Genomic DNA, 18,012 nt, shown 5'->3' with positions numbered 1-18,012 from the left:
AGCTCTGGCTGTCCTGAAACTTGCTTTGTTTATCAGGGTGGCCTGGAACTCACAGAGATCCACCTGCCTTTGCCTCTTGAATGCTAGGATTAAAAGCATGTGCTACCACCACCTAGCAATAAATGAACTTTAAACACTTCCATACTGAAGCTATTTTTACAATTCCAAAAGAAAACTGGCAGCTCCCATCCAATCTAATCTCCAGGGAGACGGGCGGCCCAGAGGGTTAAGAAGCTTGTCGAGAAGTGGGATGACTTGAGTTTGATCCTGGAGCCAAGAGAACCAAGCCTACAAAGTTGTCCTTTGACCTCCATATGCATGCTGTTACACCTGCCCGACACACAGAAACATCCTACCCATGTGTGCTCACGCACATGCTTGTGCACATACAAATATTTTAAATCTGCTCCTTAGTCAGGTGGTGGTGGTGCACACCTTTAATCCTAGCACTCGGGAGGCAGAGGCAGGAGGATCTCTGTGAGTTTGAGGCCAGCCTGGGCTACAAGAGCTAGTTGAAGGACAGGCTCCAAAGCTACAGAAAAACTTGTCTCAGAAAAAAACAAATATATATATATATATACACACACACACACACACACACACACACACACACACATATATAAATAAAAAATCTGCTCCTTAAACCATACAGTGACTTCATCTCTCAAGTCATGCCTGATTAACAGGGAGTTTTTTTAAGTGTTGTAAACAGAGAAGGAATCACATTGCTCGAATGAACTCTGCCCTTTTCAGCTGACCACTCTTGAATGAAAGAGTGCTTAACATAATCCAGCCAGAGAGTAAGGCCTGAGGAAAGGACTGGTGTGCACAGGATGGGTGGAGCAGTCTTCATTCATCCCCCTCACAGGTGTAGCTACCAAACAGATCACAGGAGATGTTCCTTGGTGATCTGATTTTAGAGGTTAAAACCACAGGTTTTGTTTTCGTTGATGCTTTATTTTGTTGTTTTCCAACATGACTTCAGAAAAGCCAACAAAAGGAATCTGAGAATGAGCAGCTACTTTCCCGACAATGGTCTGGAGGGGTTTGGGTTTATGGTCAGCATCTTGTATAGATCATAGAAATCAATAAATATCAGAATGTGTAAAACCAAATTACTACCTTGTGAACTACGAGACAGAGGTGCACTGATGAGAACTGTCAGCTCATGTAGGACCACAGACTATTCTAAACAAATGGCCTTAGGAAGCCGTTTCCAAGTCTAGGTGGGAACTCCCCGCGGAAAGCAGGACCAGGGCAGTGTGCCTCGGGTCTACACGTGCATCTCCCTTCCATTCCCCAAACACGGGCACTTCACCAAGGCGTGGTTAGGAGAGCACACAAAGTGGGGCCTGACCTGCAGGGGACAGCAGGAGGGCACCCAGGCCTGTTGCTGCCCTTTGCAAGGCGGTTCCTAATTACATCATTCACTGGGGATATCGTTGGAAAAGAACATAAACATTCAACATTTTAAGGATCTTGCACAAAGCAAATGACAGTAGGTTTTATTAACATATCTTACAACGCCACTTATTCCTAGTTTTATCATTTCTGCTTAATTATAAAGGTTGACTTTGCTTCTACAGTAATGTACTGTATTTAAATGATCATTCACACAAGATCACACCAGTACATGGTTTTGAATATACACACATCACTCTAACTTGGACCTGTTATTTTTGAAAGTGGGTTTATAAATGGGACTTATAAAAGCTAGGGGAAATGGGAGTTCTAATTTAGCAGCATGCACGTATGGATTCAAGTACAATTTTCAACCAAGTGCTTTTTTTAAAATTTACTGGTGACTAATTCACCAATACCAAAATAAACACTATCAAATATCCAAATTTTAAAGTTAAGGCTAATATTTTCACTTCACATCCATATGCACAACCATAGACATTCCATTTGAATATGTAGTGACCAAAGTCTGAATACAGTATGCCATGTATATAGAGCATCAGAGTTCCAAACTGTACAATTATTCAAGTTCATGAGACCTGTAAGAGTATTTATTAGAGATGCAGTCAGCATTTTTCTCCTCAACCACACTTACGAAAGGTCTGGTATTGGAACAGGCTGAACTTACAGCACAGGATTGTCTGAAGGAGCTGGTGCTGGAGGACAGTGACTCGCTGACAAACCACTCTAGTCTATGGTATCTCAGTACTGGAAATGGAGAGAAGCACAGCAAGCCATTTCCACACAGAAGGCTCCTGGTGACACACACGGAACTCTTCTGTGTGTTCACACTGTTCCCTCACTCTGACACAACGCCATCCGTCACTCCATGCATGTCATTCCACAAGTTTAGAACATGGGCCTGATGTTACTTTCTTATTTTCTCATTTGATGTAATTTATTGAGACAGGGTTTCTCTGTGTAATAGTCCTGGTTATCCTGGAACTTGCTTTGTAAAACAGGCTGGTCTCGAACTCACAGAGATCTACCTGCTTCTGTTTCCCAAAAGCTGGGATTAAAGGTGTGTGCCACCAACATTTTACTTTTACAAGTAAAAATGTAATTTTATATAACAAGCCATGGAAATCCAAAGTACCAGGAACTGCTTGATAGTACTACATATGTGAAATAATCATCAAATTATTAAATCGCCTATTAAAAAAATCTTCCCTCTTACTGAGTGTATTTTAGCTCAACCATTCCCATTCTGAACTAAAAACCCCTACTACATAAGCTGATCTTCACAGCAGTTTCTGAAAGCAGAGGCATGACTCATTCACGAGGACCAGCACCTCTAAGCCTTCTCCCTGTAGGAAACCACACAGAAATCGCAGAGATTATATTGCATGAACATAATACAGATGAGTCCTTCAGTCGGTAGGAAAGTTCCAAAAATTAAAGTTCATCTGTTGGGGTGAGGGAGCATTTTCAATCTGATCACAGAAACACAAGCTTGGTTGGTGATGAAGGTGAGCATGCACAGAATCAAAACTCTGCCATGTGTACGTTCTTAACCCTTTCGATTTTATTGTAAAATCTATTTGTCACTAACAACTTTAATAGTTCATTCCACTGAAATGGCAAATTGATTTTTGAGTGTGTGTGGTGCTTAAGCTGAAACTCAGGTTCTGTGAATGTTAGCTAAGCAGTCTACCACTGAGCTAGACCCTCAGTCCCCAAGCACACACAAGCTCGGCGCCACCCCAGCGCACAGCAGCTATCTATTTTACAGCTAGTTCAATTATTTACCCGGGGAAAGCGTTTATGAAATTCCTGAGAATGAATTAGGTTTTCAGCAAAGCCTTAAACTTTTAACAGATTCCTCACAATAAGAAAAAATTTTAAAGTTCTACTATTAGACCAATTTTTACTATACAATATTTCACATAAATCATGTTTTACATTTTCTAATTACATACAGCAAAAACCTCAGATCCATACAAGGGTGACAAAGGAAAAGATGCATTATGTTTAGCAGATGCAAATGAAAACACGGAAAGAGCAGTAAACTTCAAAGAAATCACATCCACTCTATCAGTGAACAGCCGGTCAGGGCATTTAGGGAAAATCATTTCTGAATGATTTTTGTGGACAAGTTGTGCTTTTTATTAATTGTGCACTTAAAAAAAATGACCACTAAAGAATGATTTAACTTATTTGTTGTCCAGATACTTGAGAAAAATTATTATACCATTAATGTGGTTACCAAGCACCTAATTTTGAAAAGGCTTCGTAATGTTTTCTTTTTAATCCCTCAGTAAAGACATCAATTCCCCCAAATTAAATTAAAGCTTATTGTTGATGAAATCAGTATCAATGAGGATGGTAACATTTGCGGTGCTGAGGTGGGGGTCACAGTCCATTGTAGTGCGGACCCCATCTTTTATTGATGTGATCAAAAGTATGTGCAATCCACTGCTGCTCGAGCACTCGGTACCGCTCCTCACAGATGTAGAGAGGCTTGCCTCGCCTGCAACACAGACCAGACAGAGTGTTACGTCATACAATTCGACCCGGCCTACCTATGCACTTCTTCTTTAACATACTGTGGCAAAGATAACAGTATGATTTTATTGCATGTGGTCTGTATTTTGGATAGGAAAAATAACTCGAAGCTAAAAATAACTATTTCAATTAAGATTGTCAGACTTTGTAATATTTCAACAGTCATAATGACAAAACCAGGTGGCACATTGGTTTCTATGCTGGCTCCAGGAAAACACCTGACACATCCGAGTGGGGCTGACCTAAGGTCGCGGTCCTCTTCTCCATGAGCATCCAGATAGACGGAACCCCAGAGGCAGAAGCGATGGCCTCGGATGATGATAATCACTGACGCATTGATTAAAAGGAAAATTCCGGTTCCGGCTCCACAATTCTGAGAATGCTTTAAAAAAAAATGCTTTTTAAATCAAATGGCCTTTATATAAAAATCAAGAACATCTTAACTAATAGTTAACAATATAAAGCTATTTAGTTTTAAAATAAGATTTCGTCTATTTAAAGCCATAACCCCAAGCCCCCACAGCTCTTTAATACATTGGGTAGAGTCTGGGTAAGCATTGTGTAAGAAGCAGCCATGGCTCACCTAGCTGAGGCTAGCACCCTCGGTGCATCAGTGAAGGCTGTTTCCCAGCTGGTTGAAAAGTGGGCAAGAGAAAGGAGAACTGAAATTGTACTTAAGAGAGGCTTTATATCTTAAGTACAGCTTGGGTTTACCTCTGAATGTACTGTTTAACTCACAGTCTGAAGAGCTGAAGCTCTCATTGCATCACACTTCCTCAAGGCTGGGTTTTACGCCTCTGCCACTTGCTCACCAGCACACGCTCACGGTAACCATGCTCACCAGCACACGCTCACGGTAACCATGCTTACCAGCACACACTCGCAGTAGCTCTGCTGCTTGCAGCACAGTCCCTTCAGGCACACAAAAGTGCCACAAACAAGGCAAACAGCTGGGTCCTTAGGAACTTTGGTGCAGACACTGCAGGTTTTTCTGTGGTAGTACTGAAAGATGGTGTTGTAATTCTCAGGCAACTGTAACAGGTGTGGTAATTTCCATCTTGATTCTTGGATAAGCAAAGCCTAAAACATACAAAAACATAGTCATCAGCCCCATGTATATAGGTTACTAAAATTACATATTCAATTTTTAAAGGGATTTTATTTTAGGAAGGAAAATCTGCCTTCAAGAATGTGACTTATTTAATGAAAACCCTTCCTTTTCCATTTTACAAGCAATAAAAACAGATTTTTATTAGTCTTTATTTCTATACAGATTTTGATTATAACATGTAAAATTTAAGGTAAGCACCCTAAAACATTGTATTTTTAAGAGGAAAAAATTAGTATCTCTGAACATGCATGAAAATATATCTATAAATAAAACAGTTAAACATTTTCAAGACACCAGGTCTTGACTCTTAAGCTTTTCCTTAGCAGAAGTCACGATTCCTATTTTAATGCTTTACATGAGCTCTCCTTCCTAGAATAGTTAACGTTCATAAACTCTAGGCTGTCAAGGTCACTTGTAACTGTAAGCACCAGCCTTTAACTCTTTGAATAAACTTCCTATTTGCATTCCTGTATGAAAACTCCAAGTTAGTTAAAGCTTCCTGCAGGGCAAACTTTATTTCCGACCCCCAGCTGTAAAGAGGTACTGGTGGTGTGTCCTCTAGATGGTACTCCATTCACAGTGCAGTTCCATATATTCATTAGGTGACTGTTTGCATTAAGGCTTCACCACAGCCCCTAGCATCCACATATCCAAAAAGTCTGGAATGTTTGGGTGGAAATTCCATCCCAAACAACTCCGGGAATTGCCTCAATACAGACTCTACCTCTGAGAAAGCACGCCAAATGGTGACCCCTTCCCAGAGATGCTCAAGACCATTCCCACAGGGGATTTAAACTGACACCCAGAGAACAAAGACTTGGTTTTCTGGTCCCCATCTCGTCTCTGGGGAGCTGGAAGGCCACCTGGGAACGCTTTTTCTAATTCAGTTTGATTTGGTCTGATTCGGATTATTGCTTCAGCGGAGAGGTTTATCCGGATGCAAAAACTTTTCAGTGACTAATTTCTATAAGACACTTTCTAGAGATTGGGAAATTTAAAGAATTTTTGTTCTGTGAAGTCTTCATTAGGATACATTAAAGAGCTGGACAGTGGTGGCCCTCGCCTTTAATCCCAGAATTTGGGAGGCAGAGGAAGGTGGATCTCTATGAGTTCTAGGACAGTCAAGGCTACAAAGAGAAACCCTGTTTCCAAAAGCAAAGAAACGAAGATACATTAAAGAAACAAATGTGACAAACAGAAGCTGAGCTCAGTGGCACGTGGGGATTCAGGGTTAATCACACTTGAGGCCCTGGGTTGAATCTTTCCCACAAATACAATATTAGACACAGCACAAGAGATGAAGGAGGTTAGGAATATAAAGATGGACTAGCAGACAATCTTGAAGGAAGAGGTAAAGCCTCAAAAGGCGATAGATTCAAAAGAAGGATAGTAGGGCTTCCTGAGACAGAAGTAGAAGTAATGGGCAAATTTGTGGGGTTTTAAAGTCTGCAACACACTTAAAACTCTTTTGTGTCAAATCTGAGCAAGGTAGCAAAGGAGTGGTAAAATAACAACGGAAACACAAGCAGAACAGTGAAGGCCCTTAACCAAGTGGGGCAGTCTTCCTAAATGTGCAGACAGCACCTAGATAAGCGGGAACATGTTCCAGGAGAACCAGGAAATGCTGATGATCTGCATCTAAGGTCAGAAAGTCATGTGCATAGACTTTTGCGCTAGTTACTCTCTGACTTTTACTATCAGAAAACCAGTCTATTCTCTTCACATCTAAACAATCTCTGGTGTCTTCTCGCCTTACTGTATCCAGTAACGGGCAACAGAATTATTCTGTGGAATAATATTTTCATCATATCACTCCATTTCTCAGTACCGGCAATTGCTTTTTTTAAAGGCTGTAAAGAAACCATGGCAAAAGCAGAGAGTCCTGTTGCCTACTTCTCCACTCTCAAGTCACTGGCCAATGTCTTCACAAACACCTTTACCAACCAAGCTGGCACATAAACCCACTTTCAAAAGTTATAGATATGATCTTTTAGTTTTCAGTTCAAATACTTTTAAACATGGAACAACAGTTTTACACTAAGAATATAATTTACTAACTTTAATTTTTTTTCCTCTTTCAACACTACTGTGACAGTTGCTTAAATTATTTAATCAAAATCTACTGGCTTAACCTAAAAGTAACAACTAATACACCTTTTTAACTGACAGACTTCTGCTTTACTACTTATGAGTCAACTATTTTTACACCTCTATCAGTTTGTAGCCTACTGCCACAGATGACCTGAAATTTGAGTATTCCCATTACCCTTTTAGCCATGAGCAAGCACTGTCACCACGGTACGTGATTCACTCTTTTTTCTACATACCTTCCCTTGCTCTGCATGCCTCTCTGTGAACGATCTGATCTCCGAACACCACTGAGTGATAATGTCCAATGCTGTGACTGGCCAGTCCAGACATGAGGCACTGAGGAATGGGTGATCTGTTTGGTAAAAAGCTGGCAGAAGTCCCAGGCAGCTGGCAAGAACTGAAAATTCTTCTTCTTCCTTTTAGGCATGACATAGAAAATTTTCAAGATATTTTAATTTTCATCCTCACCAATTACTATGGGACAATAGGGAACTTTCTCAACTGAAAATAAGTGAAGGAAGCAGAAGTAACAACAAGGAGAGACGGTTCCTCTTTCTATTTTATCCACAGATCCTCCAAATATGTTTTCTTTAATTAGAAGTTGATTCCTATGAGTCTTAACATCTGCTGTCTTTATACAGCTGTCATATCTGATGAACAGTTAACATAAGATAGCAACTCTATAAAAGCTCTTTAGAAAATAAAAGAGCTATTTTGAGTTCAGAAAGCATATACACTGAGCCAAGTGTAGTGGTACACTGTAATCTAACACTTGGAGGCAGAAGCTGAAATATAAACGCTCACATTTGAAGAAAGAGAAGGCAGCTTGGACTATGCCTCAAAAACCAAGGGCTGCAGATTTAGGTGGCAACTATGATTCACAAAATGAGATGTATTTCCATTTTGTGCTGCATCCACTGTGAATTCATCAGATTCAAAGTCTAGATCAAAAGGATAGGTAGGTGATTCCTTGGCTGTCATTTAACTGACCATGTTTTTCAGCCTCTTCACTTGTGATTCCCTTTACTACAAGTACTGCACCTCATAATTGTTTAGATTCCTTTTGGTGATTCCAATCCATTTGCACGTGAGCTTTTCTTTTTTATGTAATTCCTGAAGAATATTAAATGAAACTGGGCAAGGCATACACCAGGCAGGGCACATACCAGGCTCTCAGTGCCTCGGCTCCAGCCACCACCATCTTGAGGAGCTTTCATTCAAAGTGGCCGGGTTTGAGCAGCTCAGCTGGCGATACCAATGCCAGGAGGTGGTGGTGCTCGCCTTTAATTCCAGCACTCGAGAGGCAGAAACAGGCAGACCTCTGTGAGTTTGAAGCCAGCCTGGTCTACAAAATGTGTTCCAAGACGGAATCCAAAGGTACACAGAGAAACCCTGTCTCAAAAAACTAAGGTCTGGGGTGGAGCTGAGTGGCAGAGTGCTTGCAGGGCTGTGTCTGCTCACCAGCCCACGCACCGGGGCTGTGGTGGACTGGTTGCCAATGTAAAGATCAACAAAAACATAGAATTCACAGGAAGAAGAGCTAAATAATTTTCTCAGGCTCTCAAGTCACAGAAAACAAAAGTCTGGTTTTTTTAAAGTGTATGTGTGGTGTGGTGTGGTGTGGTGTGTGTGTGTGGTGTGGTGTGGTGTGTGGTGTGGTGTGGTGTGTGTGTGGTGTGGTGTGGTGTGGTGTGTGTGTGTGGTGTGGTGTGGTGTGGTGTGTGTGTGGTGTGGTGTGTGTGTGGTGTGGTGTGGTGTGGTGTGTGTGTGGTGTGGTGTGGTGTGTGTGTGGTGTGGTGTGGTGTGGTGTGTGTGGTGTGGTGTGGTGTGTGTGTGGTGTGGTGTGGTGTGTGTGTGGTGTGGTGTGGTGTGGTGTGGTGTGTTGTGGTGTGGTATGTGTGTGGTGTGGTGTGGTGTGGTGTGGTGTGTGTGTGGTGTGGTGTGGTGTGTGTGGTGTGGTGTGGTGTGGTGTGTGGTGTGGTGTGGTGTGTGTGGTGTGGTGTGGTGTGGTGTGGTGTGGTGTGTGTGTGTGTGTGGTGTTTTTTTTGTTTTGTTTTGTTTTGTTTTTTCGAGACAGGGTTTCTCTGTGGCTTTGGAGCCTGTCCTGGAACTAGCTCTCTAGACCAGGCTGGTCTCGAACTCACAGAGATCCGCCTGCCTCTGCCTCCAGAGTGCTGGGATTAAAGGCGTGCGCCACCATCGCCCGGCGTGTGTGGTGTTTTTTAATCCATAGAATGATCTGTCAGATGTGAAGCTCTGTTCACTAATAAAAGAAGAGAAATGAGAATGAATAACTTATATATTATTTAAATTTGCTTGTTTTTCTTCCTTTTTGTGAGACAGGATCACACTACATCACATTGGCTGACCTGGACTCTCTAAACCAGACCGACTTCAAAAGTTTTATTTTCTTTCTGAGACAATGTCTCGCATATCCCAGGCTCACTTTACATTCCCTAAGTAGTCTGATCTTCTTGCCTCTAACTCCTAAGTCCTGTGATAAAATGCCACGTCCAGTGCCGGGGACTGAACACAAGGCTCTATGCAGGTTAGGCAAGAACTCTCCAACTGAGTCACACCACCACCAGCCCCCTTAAGCTTACTTTTAAAGATGCCTGTCAGTCTTATAAACACAAACAGAGATTACCTGGCCCTCTTTATTTAACAAAGACTGTGTTGAGGCTAGCAAATCTCTCCTTCGTATGCTGGGCCAATTCCTATCCCACTCAAAGCCCATCTTCCTAGAGATGTAACAAAGGACACTGCCTAGCACCCAGCTTCATTCAGGAAAGAAATCAACACTTGCAGATGCTTCAATTCCTGCATATTTGCTTTTTCACTAATAACATGAAAAATAACTTCACCTCCCTATAAGTCTAGGTCCACCAATACTTGGCATTTAGTGAACTTTTATAACTGAGCTAATTTTATACATGAAATACAACATGCTAAACTCTGTTGCAAGAAAAAATCACAATGATATGCAGGCTGAAAGTACAGATCCTCCATTTTATACAACTATACAAAGAATGACTTTAAAAACCAGCTTTACTGAAGCATAACTCATATGCCATGAAATAACACTCATTCTAGCTGCAGTTTGGTGAATTTCATATGTGCATATATGCACCCACTGTAGCGAAAATTTTGGTCAATTCCATCACTTCTAATATTCACTCATGGGCTAGTTAATCCTAGCCCTTATTCTTGGCAACTAGGCAACCACTGATGTGCTTTCTACCATCACAGCGTTGGCTTTAAATTTTTTCATAGTAAATGGAATCATACAGTATAGTCTTTTGTATCTGATACCTTTTCACTTAGAATAATTTTCAGATTCATGCATCGTGTATATCAGTTTTCCATGACCCTCACTATGCAGGGTCTCACTATGCAGTTCTGGCTGGTCTAGAACTCACTATGTAGAGCAAGCTGGTCTTCAACTCACAAAGATCTGCATGCCCATTCTCCCCAAGAATACTAAAAGCATGTGAGGCGGGGATAAACCCAGCAGAATAAACACCATTCTTACTCAAGCATTTGGCCTGAATTTGCACTAAATTGATCTAAAACTGCTGAACCACCCCAAATTAGCAAGGTTATCAAAAAAAAAAAAAAGTAGATGCTAATAAACACAAAGGAGTAATACTGTGGACTTCTAGTCCTTTGAGCTAGACCAGCATACCCTGGTAACACAGTTCTGCCTGCTAGAGACACAAGGATTCCACTATGAACCAGTGGACTCAGAAATCAGCCTACTGTAACAAAGTCCCCACTCTCTACCCCAAATTATACCTGGCAACTTGGTAGATCTTCCCCGAAGAGGTGGTGCTGAAGAAGGCTGCTGATCCTGAGGAAGGGTAAACAGAAGGCCTGGATGTATTTTTCCATGGACTCGGGAGACCAAGCAATAGGACTAACCTAAAGTTAAAAAGGAAAAATGCAAGAATTCATTCTCCAACAGATGCAGCTTTTCAAAAGCTCACTCTTAGTGGCAACGAAGTCTAACGTAACACAGACATACCATTGCACACGCCTGGGTTCCTTCTTCACAATATAATTTCCCTTTAGACAGTTCGCTTATAACAAAGCTCAGCAGCACTTCACAAGACTTTTCTGCATCACACGTATTCTGGGAAACAAAAATCAACTTTACATTGGGAACTGAAAAAAGTCACTGAAAGTAATCCCCTTTAATGTAGTAAAATTGTAATTACTACAATTATATTTTTTCTCAAACACATGAATTTCATTGCTTCTAAATCCAGGTTAACTACATACTGTATTCATAAAATTGAGTAAGTGGTTAAAACTATCCCGGCGATGGTGGCGCACGCCTTTAATCCCAGCACTCGGGAGGCAGAGGCAGGCGGATCTCTGTGAGTTCGAGACCACCCTGGTCTACAGAGCTAGTTCCAGGACAGGCTCCAAAGCCACAGAGAAACCCTGTCTCGAAAAAACCAAAAAAAAAAAAAAAAAACTATCCCAATTATGTCTTTAAAAGACGACTGTACGCCTTTAATCCCAGCACCTGGGAGACAGAGGCAGGTGGATCTATGAGTTCGAAGCCAGCCCGGTCTACAAAGCTAGTTCCAGGACAGGCCCCAAAGCTATAGAGAAACCCTGTCTCAAAAAACCAAATAAATAAAATGAAAAAAAAAAAAAAGACGACTGTAATATATGATATGTGGGGGGGGGGGGATGTATGTAAATATCACAGAAGGCCTTCTACACCTGAGAACGCATCCTAGAGAGGAGCTCCTGAATTATGGAGCACTAATTTAGAGAGGTACTTTACAGGCAACAAATACAACAAATCTGAACTATATGGAAAATTTAACAGCCTCCTGACAGTGGTACAAATCTTTTCGTATGTAATAAAAAAAAATCACAATGTCTACAAATTCCCTAAAGAGATTTTTTAAAAGTTTAATGCAAAAATCTAACTGTGATAAAATATTTACCATATACTATATAAATAGCTGCATTAAATAATGGATTATAAATGAAGCTTAATAACCATTTACATTTTTATAAGAAAGGGAAAAGTTATGATTTAAAACTTTTCAATAGCTGGGCATAGTGGTGTACACTAATCTCAGCACTGAGAGGCAGAGGCAGGCGAATCTCTGTGAGTTTGAGGCCAGCCTGGTCTACAAGAGCTAGTTCCAGGACAGCCAGAGTTGTTACATAGAGAAACAAATTTTGTCTCAAAAAACAAAACAAAAAAATTTCAATAAAAATTTTATATCAAAGAAACATATCTTACTCATTGATATATTAAAGGATAGCATAAATATAAAATTATAATAATGCATAAATCAGAAGAAATATTTTTCTAGGATATCATTCTACTACTTTTAAAACAAAGAATAATTGAATAAACACCAAGGAATGTAAGTTTGTTCTGAACTCTTACTGTTATTAATTAAATTTTAAATTAACTAATTCACATTCATACATGTATATAAACATACCGTCCACTCTCATCTCCACCTCCCTACCATTCCTGTCAACCCTTCCCTCTAGGGACCAAATTCAGGGGTGAGGACATGCTAAGCAAGCAGTCTACCACTGAGCTGCACCTCCAGCACCACCCCAGCCTAGAGAACAGAATCTGCTACTGGTGACACTTGGTTCATTTACCCACAATGTTTCATCCGTGTTTCTGCGTTCTTTTTACCTAGACTGTGACTTCCACAGTGTCCATAACTATGCTTTCTATTTCCCACAGTCCTCTTCATAAAGAAACTCTAACAACAAACAGGTGCTGGCTAATCAGTGGAACTTTTTTTGATAATTTGCAGCTTCTGACCTTAGAACTTGTCTGAACATGCTTTTTTTTTTATAAGCAACTTCTTATTTAAAATTTTCTCTTCTACTTCCTACTTACCTAGTTGTGTAAATATGACCTAATTCTAAATTACAGAACATTCCTGATTTTACAATTGCTCTCATAGTGTGATTTGCCTCACTCTTGCCCAATTAACAATGATTATTTCATAAATATGATCACTATCTGTTACACATAACTTACACAAATCAATACCTTACAAAACATCAAAACAGTAAAATCTTATATAATTAAATTATTCCTTAAATATTTAGGTAGAGTTCACTTACTCTGAAAGGTTTAAATCTCTCTCTCTCTCTCTCTCTCTCTCTCTCACACACACACACACACAGAGAGAGAGAGAGAGAGAGAGAGAGAGAGAGAGAGAGAGAGAGAGAGAGGGGGAGGGAAGGAGGGAGGAGAGGAGAGGAAGAGAAAAAGAGAGAATGAAGAGAGAGCAAGAACATAGATTTGCTTTTTGTTAATAAATGAGATTTCTAGTACATGACCCAGCTTGAAAGCTTCCTAAGTTTAATATACTCACTCTTTCAAATAAGTATTTCTAGAATATTACAAAAGAAAAGTTTTAAAGAACAACTTTATGCTCAGATCACTGAAGTCAGTTATTAGGAGACAATAAGTTGTAAAACCATCATCAAACACACTTAAAGTATTTCACACACAGAACTTTACATGTGCAATGATTACTGCTTTGCACTGACAACTCTTCTTACTGGAGCAGTGCTTGAAATCTGCACATGAGTACTGTTTAATTTACATAATTCCCACTTTCCCCCTTCCTCATCTCTTTCCATGTGCCCCTACTCGTTCTCAAATTCACAACCTCTTCTTTAGTGTGTGTGTGTAAAATTTCTGTACATCAATTAGTATTGCTTGTATGTACAAGTATTTAGGGCTGACCATTTGAGATTAGATAATCTATCAGGGGGCTTGAACCTAGAGAAGACTGATTCTTCCATTCAGCAGCCATTAACTGCCTGTAAGTCTTCATCTAGGGGTGAGGTCTTAAGATTTTTCTCATCCACCTTGGCACGTCAACTGGAGTTACTGTGCGGGTCTCATTTAGGTGACCATTGTTGGGATTTCCTGAATGCAACTTCCCTATCATATACAGATGATAAAATCTCCCTGAAGACATCCTGGCCCTCTGGGTCTTACTATCTTTCCTCTCCCTTTCTGTGAATGGTACTGAATGGAAAACTTTATTTTACACACACACACACACACACACACAGGTAATTTTTGAACAATGAAAGGGTAGACTCACAAAGCTTAGGACAGGACTAATGAGAACAGGGACACTAAAACCAAGACCTGGCAAACTCTAGGGAAGATATAGCAAAAAGCAAATGACTTGACAAAGAATGGGATCAGAATCCAGAGGCACTGGGCTGAAGGAACAGCTCAGTGGTTGAGAGCTTGTGTTCATCTTAAGCCCATCTGTAACTCTGGCTCTGGGGAATCTGACATCTTCTACTCTCTGCAGCTATTCACATGCACATGTATGTATGTATACACATATGCACATGCATGTATGCACACACGTATACCTCTTTTGAAAAAAGGAATTCAGGAATACATAAGGTTTATACTGGTTCAATGATTTTGTCTAAATACTTCTTTGTGAACTTTGAGGTGGGGTCATGTCCTTAAAGCATATTTCAGATGTTATGATGCTACTTTCAACAAGCAACTAAAAGTATTCAAAGGTCCACATTAAGAAATTCTGCTATAAAGATTCATACTCTTTTTTTGTTTTGAGAGTACTCCAGGTTAACCCAAGTTCCTTATGTGACATAGGCTGGCCCAGACTGGCTTGAACTTGCAATCCTTTAGCCTCCCTCTTCCCCTTGCTAGGAACACTAGCAGGTATCTTTATAAATCATACAGTCCAACCTGTAGTTTACCTTTAAGAGAGCTGTGCTCAGACAGTTGTCAATTCTTTGTCTAAAAATCATTAACTTCTGATGAAGGAGGGTTATCTGTCAGCTCAGTTGGTAGAGCATGAGAATCTTAATCTCAGGGTCGTGGGTTCGAGCCCCACACTGGGCGCCACTCTGTTGTGATAGCAGCAGCGGGCTATGTTCCTGGCACCCGGCACCCACACAGCTAGCTTTATACCCGAAATAATTACACAGAAACTGTATTCTTTTAAACATTGCCTGGCCCATTAGTTTCAGCCTCTTATTGGCTAGCTCTTACATATTGATCTAACCCATTTTTAATAATCTGTATAGCCCATGAGGTGGCTTACCAGGGAAGATCTTAACCTGCGGCTGTGTCGGGTGGGAGAATCATGGCCACTGACTGACTTGGCTTTCTTTCTCCCAGAATTTTGTCTGTCTACTCCGTCTACCTAATTTTCTGTCCTATCAGGGCCAAGGCACTTTCTTTATTAACCAATGAAAGTAACACATAGACAGATAACCCTCCTCCATCAAACTTCTGTCCTCAAAGGCAGTCTGGCATACTATTTCATAGTATTTCAGATGATCAACTGACCAACATTCCAAATTAAAGCACAATGCACTTTGTGATATAATATGTTAAATTTTAGTGGGCATAATTGTGATCTGGGAGTGAACTGGTAGAAAAGTGCAGGTCACATTCGATCCATTTCACGCATTTATAAGTGGACCTAGCTCTTTTGAAACAGAGGCAATTTAAACAGGCATATTTTTTTTAACATAACTTCTCCAGGTTTAAGGCTTACTACAAAATCATGACAAAACTGTTAAATACATACTCTCATTCATTCCATCCCCAACTTGAATGGCTCCCCAAACTACTGAGTGAGACGGGGTTCAGGGGAGACTACCTTCCTAAGAGCTCCAGCGTGTTTCCAGGCTGACCGGTCTTCTTCACTGCCCTTCACTGAGAGTGCTGCCAGAGCCTGTGTGTACAGCAGGGTGAAGAGCACCTTCACAATGCAGCTGAAGTGCTCTGCAACAGAAGACAACAGCACCATTGGTTTGGAATGCTGACATCCTGAACCCAGGAAAATTTCACGTGTCTATACCTTTCCCTGCATATGTAATTTTTCAGCATTTATGCAGTTAATAACACAAAATTATATGTGCTATATTCCTTTTATTGTTGCTGTGACAAACACTGATGACACAAAGACCTCTAGGGCAGGAGACTCCAGCCGGGGACATGAGAGCATGACGTTAGGACTCTCGGCTGCTTTCCCTTCTCTTTTCCCACTGGCACCCAACCTGTGGAATAATACTGCCCACATTCATAATTGATTTCTCCTCCCAAGAAACCCCCTCACAGACACAGCCAAACTGTTCCTCTAATCTGCTAGAGAAAGGCTCTCACTATGCCTGCTAGGCACTTCTTAAAATTCAACCAAATTGACAGGCAAAATCATCCATCATACTTCCCAATAAATTCAAAATTATGAAAGCAACTCTACTATGAAATTATGAAACACACCTCTAGAGGATGTGTGTCAGTGAGAAAAAGTGTCTTCTAAAAGGTGCTCTCACCTGGGCCTGGTAGAGCAGAGCTGTCATCCCAGCTACTTGGAAGTTTGAGGCAAAAGAATTGCAAGTTCAAAACATACCCTGCCTGTAGAGTGAGCCCAAGGTTAGCCTGAGCAATTAATGACCTTGCCTTAAGAAAAAGAAAAAAGATGGACTCTGGGGAGGCAGATCAGTCATTACAGTGCTTGGCACACAAACATGAAGTTGAACAAAACATCAATCCCTACTTCAAACGCTTCTAAAGCAAATGGACTCCAGCCAACAGTGCAGACCTTAGAGCAGGGCCTGGGGAGGCCACCAGACTGCACGGACAGTGGCACAGTGCTGGCACTGCGGGCACAGGCCTGGGGTCAATACTAGCATAAGACATTCATGCCGGGGAAAAGGTCTGCTCCTACTGTTTAACTGAGGAAGAGAAGGATAGATAAGGAGATGCTAAGGGAGAAATACGAACCTGGGACTTAAAAAGTGAATTTTTCCTAAAGTAACACATCATATTCTTTTGTTGTTTGTTTTTTGTGACAAAGTTTCTCTATAGCTTTGGAACCTGTCCTGGAACTAACTCTTGTAGACCAGGTTGGCCTCGAACTCACAGAGATCTGCCGGCCTCTGCCTCCCAAGTGCTGGGATTAAGGTGTGCACCACCACTGCCCGGCCCCAGTTTAAATTCTTAATCTCTGATTCTTGACTGCTGAAAAGTGGTAAAACAAGAATAAGCTGCTGCACCCAACCATTACACTAAGTCAAAGGAAGTGTCATAACTCGGGAAACTAACATTTTAAATAAATAATATATTAAATTTTGCCTATATTTCCTATTTCTTTATAAAGATGAAATCTTAAAGAACTACAAAAGCTCTTTTCTCATAAATTGTTTTAGAGTTAAAATAATACAAAGGCTCTAAATTTCATTTTAGGATGAGGTAAATATACCACAGAACAGCCCTAGGGAAAGAGTGTGCGAGAAAAAGGACAGAACAGGAAGATGCTTTAGACGCTTTCGCTGTCTCCTAAAAGTGCCACAGGAATTTTTTGTTAAAACAAAACAAAAAATAGGATGGTGGTGGCGTGTGCATTTAATCCTAGCACTCCAGAGGCAGAGGCAAGTGGATCTCTGTGAGTTCAAGGCCAGCTTGGTCTACTCTACAGAGTGAGCTCTAGGATAGCCAGGGCTACACAAAGAAACCCTGTTTTAAAAAACAAAAACAAAACAAGGAAGAGAGAGAAAAAGAGAGGGGGGAGACCTTCTATGGAGTACTCTACACTACATGGAAATACCAAACTTTCTTATTCTTCCCTTTTATCATCTAGCGTTCATGATTACATGTGATCAATCCCTCCCCAAAATATAGCCTACAAAAAATTAATTTCTGATACACTTTTCTAGGTCAGGTCAGAAGCTACATTCCATTTTCTCTTTGATGAGTGAATAACCCAAATAGTTTAATATGATTTTATTTGCCTTAATTATGATAGCACTAAGAAAAGATCACAAAGTGT

The 18,012-nt window shown here is 40.7% G+C and overlaps 1 protein-coding gene across 6 annotated transcripts in view; it reads right to left on the bottom strand.

The window, feature by feature from the left end:
* Positions 1 to 2,964: 2,964 nt before the first annotated feature.
* The window catches only part of Ubr3 (ubiquitin protein ligase E3 component n-recognin 3), a 127,200-nt gene continuing 112,152 nt past the window's right edge, over positions 2,965 to 18,012 (bottom strand). For all 6 annotated transcript variants that reach the window (XM_041631408.1, XM_041631410.1, XM_041631411.1 and 3 more), the window contains 7 exons: positions 15,841 to 15,965; positions 11,193 to 11,300; positions 10,964 to 11,089; positions 7,405 to 7,584; positions 4,837 to 5,046; positions 4,209 to 4,348; positions 2,965 to 3,931 (listed from right to left, as the gene is read on the bottom strand). In XM_041631408.1, coding sequence (XP_041487342.1) covers positions 3,814 to 3,931; positions 4,209 to 4,348; positions 4,837 to 5,046; positions 7,405 to 7,584; positions 10,964 to 11,089; positions 11,193 to 11,300; positions 15,841 to 15,965 — 1,007 coding nt within the window. In that variant the 3' untranslated portion in view covers positions 2,965 to 3,813. The remainder of the gene's footprint in view (positions 3,932 to 4,208; positions 4,349 to 4,836; positions 5,047 to 7,404; positions 7,585 to 10,963; positions 11,090 to 11,192; positions 11,301 to 15,840; positions 15,966 to 18,012) is intronic.

The sequence above is a fragment of the Microtus oregoni genome, unplaced genomic scaffold (genome assembly GCF_018167655.1).
Source record: "Microtus oregoni isolate MIOR12 unplaced genomic scaffold, Mior012 000037F_ref0000500, whole genome shotgun sequence".
NCBI classification, from domain to species: Eukaryota; Metazoa; Chordata; class Mammalia; order Rodentia; family Cricetidae; genus Microtus; species Microtus oregoni.
Note: the sequence above shows the minus strand (reverse complement) of the source record. Positions and strands in the feature narration are given on the sequence as shown.